Source organism: Camelina sativa, chromosome 6, assembly GCF_000633955.1.
Source record: "Camelina sativa cultivar DH55 chromosome 6, Cs, whole genome shotgun sequence".
NCBI lineage: Eukaryota > Viridiplantae > Streptophyta > Magnoliopsida > Brassicales > Brassicaceae > Camelina > Camelina sativa.
The window spans coordinates 24678915-24688697 of NC_025690.1; the positions used below are offsets into that span (position 1 = coordinate 24678915).

Genomic DNA, 9783 nt, shown 5'->3' on the forward strand with positions numbered 1-9783 from the left:
ACAATTTTCTTGTTTCACAAAATGTTACATTTTAAATAAAACTCATGGGAATTTTTTTCACTGTATGATTTTATGAACATTGTGATTTGTGAGAGACAAGAATTCAGTTAAAAGCACAGGACTTGATCGATACTATAAGTATAATTTGTCTTAAGCGATTACAAAAACAAGAAAAAGAAAGTAAAAAAAAAAAAAAAAGGACGAGACACTGCATGTGTTTTGGACCGTTTGGTTAGAGTGATAAAAAAAGAAGATAAAACTGTCCCTAAACATAGATCTCCTCAATCCATGCGCAATCCACCTGATCCGTAATACCTTTTTCACCCTTCACCCAGCGACGATCCTCGGATCGAATAACAACGTCTTCCTACATAATGGTAGTATCGTCTTTTATTTCCCTAAGCCGACAACTATCTCTGTTGCTTATTATTTCTTTTGTTTTTTCTTTTGTTCGAAGAATTTTCAACTCAGCTTTCGAAATTATTAAAGATATTTTTAAATACATTATTAGCAGTGTACATGTTAATTAATCTTGAACAAGAAATTAATCGTCGCAGCTTTTATTTGCTTTGCAGACAAATAAAGCATCTGTCACTAAGCCCACCATGATTAGAGCGTCCAGGTCGCAAGCATTATTTTCTTAATCAAAAACTATACTACTATTCTTATTGCTGAAATTAAGACAATATTATACTCCATGATTCAAACCTTTTTTAAAAAATATTATTACTCGCAAAAACACCTGTGTCCACTAATCATTGCTTTCAAGCACATAATGTCAATTGAAACTCAACTGTTCCAATATTAATTTATCTGCATAAAGAGATAGAAAAGACAAAATTAGTGGATTTGGAAAGACAAGATTAATATAATTAGTAATATATATTCTCTTTGAAGAAACTCAATTCATTGCCATATATATGTGTCATTATATAGTGTCAATGGATTGGCATATATATATATATATATGTGTCATTATATATGTGTCATTTATATAGTGTCAAACAAATCATTCACCCTAGCTAAATGATTTGTTTGAAGAACAACACTTGTAACTTTATAATTAAGTCTCTATTCATTTAAAAAAAAAACCCATGAAAAACTCATCATAATGAATTTAAAAGTTTAAAATGCATATCATATGTGATGATTCACAATATATAGTGGTATCTATATTTGTATATATCACTACGTAATCCAAGTTCTCCCACTATCTTCTTGTTATTTATTATTTATCACATTTCTATAGGTAGCAGCACTAACTCCACTCATTGTTTTTCTTTCTGTTTTTTTCACTTGCTCTCGTCAAGTGCCTACCAAAATATAAATTCAAAGAACACATGGTTCAAATGAAGACAAAATCTTGAGTAGAGGAAAAACAAAAAGGAAATATAAAAAAGAAAAGAAAAGAAGAAGAAGAAAAGTGATGGGAAATGGTGAGAAAAATAAGAGAAAGCTAAAATGAATAGATATATTGCGATGGTGGGTCAAAAAAGAGTGGTTTGTTCACAAATCCACAAGGCGTCTTTGATTCTTTGTCTCTCTTTCTTTCACTATTCTCTCTATCTTTCTATTAGTATATAGTATTATAATATTATACACATCATCAACAAAAGGAATAGTTTTCTCGTCATCTCTCTCACAACTTACAGTATATTTGATTAGAATAAATCCAAGATAATGGAATCTAACACTTTTGAAAACCAATATTGGTTTACATTACATCGTTCTTTTTGCAAGAAACAAAACGGTTTGATCAAGAAGCATAATAGAGTATATTAACAAGTAGAAAGAAAAACGTCTCAAAGAAATTTGTATATTTTGTAGGTACAAGAAGGAACACATGTGGATCCTACTTTAATTACAGGACCCTACACTCACCGGGCCCCGCTTTCTCTTTGCTAATTTTTTAAAAAATAAATTAAATTAAAAAAAAAGCTCCGTTACCGTCAGTAGTCGCAGTAGCAAAAGCTAGAGATAGCGCCCACACACACATAAAGCAAAAGCCTTTGAGCTCTCTCACCACTCCCACCCTCTCAAATCCCAGACTCCTCCTCTCTCGTTTCTCGAGCCTTTTTCTGAGAGGGGTTTTCTCTTTTTCTTCTTTGTTCATCCTTCTCTCTGCTTAAATCCGATTTCTTGAATTTTCCCCCAGAAAGTCTCCGCCTTTGTAAACCATTTTTCCGGTTATATAACCTCTCACTGTATCAGCTACATTGTACCGGCTAAACCCCCCTCTCGATCTCGGGATTCTCGCCGGTAAATCTTCAATCTTTGTTAGTTCCTGTTTCGAAATCTCTTTCCTTTGTCGTTTTCTCTTTGGGTTTTTTTGATCGATTCTGTTGAATGATAGATAGCTTAAGTTTTTTTTTTTTTTTAAGAACCCAAGTTTTTATAATCCCTCTGATGTTTTCTCGACAAGGTTTCTGTATATTTCAGATCGAACTATGGCGAATAAATCTTAGGACACAAATACACACACTCGTGCTCTTTATTCTTTGTCTTGAATCCATAAATGAGAGTTAGTCATCCTGATGTTTATCCTTAAATCACGTGTTCTCAATCTCTATTCTATTTCGTTTATTCGCCGACAAGAGTTTAGAATATGGTCCCGAATTTGTTGGTTGGTTTTGTTTTGTATCTTTCTAGTGCTTTTATGTTAAATTGAGGTCAGAGTTTGATTTAGTTTTTTTTTTTTTTTTGGCCTTTGAAGGGATATAGAGAGATTTGGGAGTTGGTGTTAAAGATCTCGTATGAATGCTGGAAATGGAAAGAGTTGCTGAGCTCAAGAGACTTCCTAGTAAAGGTCCTGTCTCTGGTCACTTATCCAGTAGTAGACAATACATGGACTTTGAAACTAGAGATCCCCCGAGTATGCATTTGGAGACTTTGAGGGAACGAGCTGCCCGTTACAACAACAACGGAAGATCTGTGAATCCTACTACGACATTGGGGAGAGAACTAAGCCAAGTTCTTAATGTGCATAGAGAGGATGTGATTATGACTCAGTTTGGTGGTGACATGAATGATTTTCAGGAGTTCGAGCCTGTTGTATCCTCTGTTAGAACGATGAAAGCCAAGTACCCTTTGCTGGAGATTGAAGAGATTGGGGCTGCTGATGATGATGTTACTTGTAAAGGAAGCAATGATATGTCTGAGGAAGCTGGTTCTAGCTCCTTCCGTGGAGTTAGTCATCCTCCAGAGCCTGACGACATGGATCTTATTACTACTGTCTATGTGCCCATCAGCGAAAAAGCCAAACCTGATTCTGTTTGCTTGATGAAGGGTATGTCTTCTACTACTACTACTACTAAAGGTCCCTTCATCGAAGATCTTTCCCTCTGCGTGCCTCCGAAGAAGCCAAGCCCGGGAATACTCTCACCTGCAGAAAGCATAGTCGAGGAACCTGCTACATCGGTGTCCCCGTTCTCTGTGGCTCGTGCATCGCAGAACACAGAAAACTCTCTCCTACCGCCAGATTCAGACAAGGAATGCGTTTGGGATGCTTCTCTGCCTCCCAGTACCAGTGTGAGCCCACATAGCAGTAGTGTTGAAAGTATGAATTTCGCCAGGGCTATGAGTATTGCTAATAGCTCTTCTGCAACAAGTACTACGCAGAGGAGCGATGTTGTGCTCAGTATGGACAAGAACTACTGTGACAGGAGTATCAGTATGGTTTTGGATTCGTTTGAAAGTGCCAAGACGAGTGCAAGCAGAGCTAGCGATAGTAGCGGCTTAAGCGAAGAGAGCAGCTGGAGCAATTTCACTGGAAGCCTTAATAAGCCACACAAAGGGAATGATCCTTGGTGGAATGCTATCTTGGCTATCAGGACTCGAGATGGGATTTTGGGAATGAGCCACTTCAAGTTGCTGAAACGGTTAGGTTGTGGTGACATTGGGAGTGTCTATCTGGCTGAGTTAAGCGGAACTCGGTGCCATTTTGCTGTGAAAGTTATGGATAAAGCATCTCTTGAGAACCGCAAGAAGTTGAATCGAGCTCAGACCGAGAGAGATATCTTACAGCTATTGGATCATCCGTTTCTACCGACATTGTACACTCATTTTGAGACAGACAGATTCTCGTGTTTGGTCATGGAATACTGCCCTGGAGGTGATCTGCACACTTTAAGGCAACGTCAACCCGGGAAGCATTTCTCGGAGTATGCTGCTCGGTATGTTTTCTCTCTCTCTCGGTTTTTAATATTACAGAAAGCTTTAGTATCATTCACTGTTTTCTCACTTTCTTTAGATGTTTCACATTTATTTGTTTTGGCCAGGTTTTACGCTGCAGAGGTGTTGCTAGCGCTAGAGTATCTCCATATGCTCGGTGTTGTTTACAGAGACTTGAAACCTGAGAATGTTTTGGTTCGAGATGACGGTCACATAATGCTTTCTGACTTTGATCTCTCCCTGAGATGCGCGGTTTCTCCAACACTGATCAAAACATTCGACTCTGATCCATCTAGACGCGGCGCATTCTGCGTTCAACCCACTTGTATGGAGCCTACATCAGCTTGCATCATCCAGCCCTCATGTTTCTTATCACGCAGCATCTTCCCTAACAAGAACAAAAAGAACAAGTCCCGTAAAACGCAGACGGATTTCTTCAAGTCACACTCCGGTGCTCTCCCAGAGCTAGTTGCTGAACCAAATACACGGTCCATGTCCTTTGTTGGAACCCACGAGTACTTAGCTCCAGAGATCATCAAAGGAGAAGGACATGGAAGCGCAGTGGATTGGTGGACTTTTGGTATCTTTGTGCATGAGCTCCTATACGGGAAAACACCGTTCAAAGGATCAGGAAACCGAGCTACTCTGTTCAATGTAGTTGGAGAACAGTTGAAATTCCCAGAGTCACCAGCGACTAGCTATGCAGGCCGGGACTTGATACAAGCTTTACTGGTGAAAGATCCAAAGAACAGGTTAGGAACAAAAAGAGGAGCAACAGAGATAAAGCAGCATCCATTCTTTGAAGGTGTGAATTGGGCATTGATAAGGTGTAGCACTCCTCCTGAAGTACCGAGACAAATGGAGACCGAACCGCCACCAAAGTATGGACCGATTGATCCAGTTGGTTTTGGTAGTAATAGCAAACGGATGATGGGACCACCACCAGTATCAGCAGCAGCAGCAGACACGAAATCTGGTGGTAAATTTCTAGACTTTGAGTTTTTCTAATGTTTCCAAGAGTTTGTGTTTCTGGTTCCTTCTTTAGCCATTTTTAGTCTTCTTATGTCGCTATATATATTGTAACCATGCCTAAATCTTTAGTAGATCAGGAGTGGGGGTTTATTTCTCATAGTAACTTAGGTCTATCTTCTTCTCTTTTTGTATGGAGATTAAATCTTCTTCCATGGAACTAAAACTTTTGTAAGGACATGGAAAGCCCCAAGTCAGAAATTATTTAAGAAATCTCCTTTGGTACTACTGTTAGGTTTGTCGGTATCCATAGTAAACTAATAGATTCGTTATGTCAATGTCACTGCCATGTTTTGTTGGCTACATCTATATGAACATTTTTTTGTGGTCCCAAAAAATTGTTATGATATAAAACGAATCAACGATTCAATTATTTTTATTCTAATCCCAAAACTGAAACTGATTTTGGCATTTGTATGTGTCTTTTCTTTAAAAGTGTCGGCATGATATTCGCTTGATCTCAACATCACATTTGTAATATATTACAGATTACAACATGAGAATCGGCTACGATCAAGAGATATAAGCCACGCTTGTTTTTGTAAACCGTAGACCCTAGTCTACCAAGAACTTTAATTGCGGCAGACAAAACAGAAAATGATCACTTGTCAAACTAAGATCCTAACTCTTTCTCAGGGAATCCGATGAAAACAGGACCCACTGACTAGAGACATTTACATAAGTAGTAACCGACCGACCGGTTTCATGCCAAAAGGAGAGAGTTCAAGGTCCGTCTTAGATTTGTAATCAACATCTGCTATGACTATATATCACCATTAACGAACAAGCAAGAGATTGGTTCTTTTATTCATTTTCATTAGAACATGTAGCTGAGAACTACATGAACAAAAATCCCCACATTTCATAACCAGAAATCAAAAGCCAAGTCCTAGAGACTTCATATATATACATTTTCTTTGCAGAAATAAACAATATCCAAGCAAATCTATCAAACAACCAAGCCCGAAATAAGCATAAATAAAAATAGGAAAATTGTAACTATATAGTCTTGTATTTTCCAACTATATAGTGTAGTAAAAGTCTATATAATTTAGTGTGCTATTTGATGGAGTATGAACGAGTGCATACCGTCTGTAAGGATTCCGTGAACAGAGCAGAGAAACTCGTTAAAGCTTGGAACACACCAGGCAAACCCGTCTGCAAGTTATTCAGAGTCATGGCTCTTGTTACATCTATTGCCTTGGAATGCTTCAGCATTTCTTCCTCCACTCTTCTCTGGCATGCTCCTAGCTCCAACTTTTTCTCCGTGAGCGGGTCCCGAGCGTCTAATATGTGTCCGTTGTCTGGTCCTGAATCCGGGAGACCAAACCCGACCGTGGAATACGACTGATAATATTTCCTTTCGATGTTTCTAAGCGAGGAAGCTTTCTTCTCAAGCTCCTTTGATGCTGACTCTGTTCTTTTCTTTATCTTTAGTTCCTCGGACTGTTTCGCGGATATCACGTGAACAACGTTGATGAAGCTTTTGATTGCTTCGGAAGCCACTGTGTCTGGGACTCGGTCTAGAGTAAGCTTCCACTCATCACAAAATGCGTAGGCATCTACTGGCTCTTTGTGACTGGGATTGTCGTCTTGGCAAACTGGAAGAAGAGTTAGCTTGAACCAGGCTTGAACCGAATGTATGAAGTCCCTTTGGAATTTAATCAGTCGGCAGAAACTAGAGTGCCATAAAGACACAGCTGTTTCCAAGTCACGTGTTGCTTGTCTGTGCAGTTCAGATGTTGATTCCCCTTTGCCTGACCTGTTAATGAGCCCCTGAACTTGCTGTACTATGTTGTTCTGAATCTCGTGGAACTGATGCATTGATTTCCACATGTACATGAAGCTGCACAAGGAAATATCAGAGATTAGTGTGTAACTTTCTGATGTTTAAAGCAAATGCCTCTACTGCACAATTGATGGACGCAAGCAAGTACTGAAGCATAATCCTTAGACTCTTAGCATAGATTGGTCAAAATGGTTTTTTATCACTCTCTTGATTTTGGCATTACTACAACTACCACACTTGAAACTTGGGTAGGGACCTTTAACATGCAGGCTCTAAATCACCATGCCAATCACATTGAGGAAGATCTATCTCTAATCTCTATTTACCACAATGAATACTAGAAATCAGACCTAGATATTAGCCAATAAGCCTACTCATGATACTCAGCCTGTGTAATTTAGGCAAAGACATGATCACCAATTCCGTAGCTTACTTGTTAGTTGTTACTCGGTCAGGATAAGCTATAAAAGCCCAACACCCTACAATATTTAAGAGAGTTAAGGATCTTTGTCTCAATCTAAGAAGCCGCCAATCATATTAGGGAATCCACAATTTCTACAGAATAGCTTCAAGAAGGCATGGGATAACTAACTGCTGAAGCTATCAATTTTCAACTAATTAATGTTTACCTACTTGATGAGTCCACACGATCCTTTTAAAGATGTGAAAGTTGGTGGACATATACCTAATCTCTTCTACGAGTAAATTATGATACAGACCTATCAATGCAAGCAGCTGGTAGGAGTGCAACTAATAGCGCATATGATATCATATAATCATTGATACACAATTAGCTAAATTAGATCAATCAAACAATGAAACTTACCCATGGCAGAGCTCAACGAGCTGCGGGACAAGATCAGTATCTCGAAGGCGGATAATTGCATTAGACGTTGTGCTGACGGCCTGAGAAGTAACAATTATAAGAGACTGTAACCTCGTGATAGAGCCCTTTGTCTTGTCTAACTTAATCTCATTCTCTCCCTTGTACTCTTGGCTTTGAAGCTTTGACAACTTCTTTTCGTGCTCAATCTTCAACCCTTCTCTAGCCTGAAAGTTCATTCGTATCTCCAATAATTAGTGAAACCAAAACCTACGAGAAATGACAAAAAACTGAAATTGAATAAACAGTAGAGACCTACCTTGACTTCCTCATAGAGTTTCTTTTCCCATGCCAAGAGGCGGTCTAGACTGGAAGAGAGGCTCTTTGGACCGCCCGGTTGGTCCAATGCGGTAGTGTCAAGCCTGTACTTGACTTCCAATGGCGGCTTTGAGGTCCAGGTTGAGCTCAGGTTGCTCAATACACTACTCGAATGAATCACCGTCTCTAAACACACGAAATTCACAATGCAAAACCAAATCAACTTCCAAATTGCATTCATAATTAAGCTAATTCAAAGCTATCAAGCAAACTCACTCTTCAACTGGCTGAAACTGCGATCAAGCTGAGCCCTGCCAAGATGGAGCATCTGAGAAACTTGGTCACCAGCAGAGGCCGCCTTGTCGAAATTCTCCTTGATAGCATCAACAATCTCTTTCAAATCTCTATGCCTAACCACCATCTCTCCTCCGCCTCGGTAGCTACCAGAAGACGTCGTCGCGTCATCTGCTTTGCCATACTTCTCTTGTGAAACACCTCCTCCATACTCCTGCGGCATTGCTTGCGGCGGCTTCTGATGGTACTCCCGTCTCATCGAACTCGTCTTCACAGAAGATCCAAAATCGGAACGCGTCCCAATCTCAGACACTGACTCTCTATCCTCTTCTTCCTCCTCCTCCTCCTCCGCGGCCTCAGATGAGCTCGTCGTACTGTAATAATCATGATCCTCCCATTCGCTACACTGAACCTCCTCTCTCTCAGTCTCCTCTTCTTCCTCAACCGCACCTTTCATAGACTCGAATTGCTTCTTCTTCTTCATATGAAAAAACTCATGCTCCGATCTCTCTGTTTCGGTATCGTCTTCATAGCGGTTCTGTTGTTGCCTCTCTTGAGATTTCCGATCGAAGAATTCAGAATCAGGAGGAGAAGGAGGGTAAAAGTTCTCCCAATTCCACACGGAAGAAGCTTGAGAAGGAGTGGCTGAGTAAGTAGAGTTCTGGTAAGCAGTAGGGTAAAAGCTCGGCATGAAATTGGATCTCTCACTAGACGAAGGACTCGAGAGAATATGAGGCAACTTAGGTTGTTGTTGCTGTGGCTGTTTCCGGCGCCGATTAGATGGCGCTGTAACAATCGGAGGTAGTTTCGAGCTAGCAACGGAAGGAGACCGCGACGGAGGAGCCGGCGGTTGAGTATAGACCGAAGAAGGAGCAGGTGACGGCGGTACAAACTTGGCGGAAGAGTGTTGAGACGACGGCGGTGGAGGAGGATGAGTACGGAGAAAAACAGCCGGAGTTTGATCTGATACAGCTAAAGGCTCGCCGGCGGCGAATGATGAAAGAGCAGATCCGGTGAGACGAAGCGATCTGCAGTAATCGGCGTGAGCTGCAGCTAGGTGATGTCGAGCGTTGACAGATTCCGTCATGAGACGGCGGCGATCTTTGCACCGCCGTACGGTGTCTTCATTATCGAGCTTCGACGCTGCACATCCCATGGTTTCTCTCTCTCGGCTGAGTTAACTTAAACGGCGGCTAACGATCGGCGGCGCGTGGAGTCGCCTCGGTTGTGCTCTCCATTATTATTATTTTTCAATAGAGAATCACAGAAAAAAGGAATGGGGTGAAAGTTTCTTAGCTGTTTCCACTTGATCGGACTCTCTTTGACTGTACTACTACATTGCTCTCTCTAGTCTCTACTA

At 40.5% G+C, this 9783-nt stretch overlaps 2 protein-coding genes across 3 annotated transcripts; one reads left to right on the forward strand and one right to left on the reverse strand.

The window, feature by feature from the left end:
* LOC104793436 (serine/threonine-protein kinase D6PKL2-like) lies at window positions 1973-5427 on the forward strand. 2 transcript variants are annotated; one of them, XM_010519787.2, is made up of 3 exons: window positions 1973-2276; window positions 2714-4172; window positions 4278-5427. In XM_010519787.2, the coding sequence occupies exons 2-3, from the start codon at window positions 2758-2760 to the stop codon at window positions 5176-5178; spliced, it is 2316 nt and encodes a 771-aa protein (XP_010518089.1). In that variant the 5' UTR covers window positions 1973-2276; window positions 2714-2757; the 3' UTR covers window positions 5179-5427. The 2 variants fall into 2 exon arrangements, with proteins under 2 accessions (XP_010518089.1, XP_010518088.1); XM_010519786.2 differs by having other exon boundaries at window positions 1974-2259.
* On the reverse strand, window positions 5985-9783 carry LOC104793437. Its single transcript, XM_010519788.2, has 4 exons — window positions 8406-9783; window positions 8131-8315; window positions 7815-8038; window positions 5985-7045 (listed from the first exon to the last, which is right to left on the reverse strand). Exons 1-4 carry the CDS (start codon window positions 9577-9579, stop codon window positions 6259-6261), a joined length of 2370 nt encoding a protein of 789 aa, XP_010518090.1. The 5' UTR covers window positions 9580-9783; the 3' UTR covers window positions 5985-6258.

Excerpts from the sequence above, each read along its gene's own strand:
- LOC104793436 (XM_010519787.2), top strand. The coding sequence starts at position 2,758 with ATGCTGGAAATGGAAAGAGTTGCTGAGCTCAAGAGACTTCCTAGTAAA. Across the intron at positions 4,173-4,277 it reads TTCTCGGAGTATGCTGCTCG|GTTTTACGCTGCAGAGGTGT; the intron begins GTATGTTTTCTC and ends TGTTTTGGCCAG.
- LOC104793437 (XM_010519788.2), bottom strand. The coding sequence starts at position 9,579 with ATGGGATGTGCAGCGTCGAAGCTCGATAATGAAGACACCGTACGGCGG. Across the intron at positions 8,316-8,405 it reads CAGTTTCAGCCAGTTGAAGA|AGACGGTGATTCATTCGAGT; the intron begins GTGAGTTTGCTT and ends TCGTGTGTTTAG. Across the intron at positions 8,039-8,130 it reads AACTCTATGAGGAAGTCAAG|GCTAGAGAAGGGTTGAAGAT; the intron begins GTAGGTCTCTAC and ends ATGAACTTTCAG.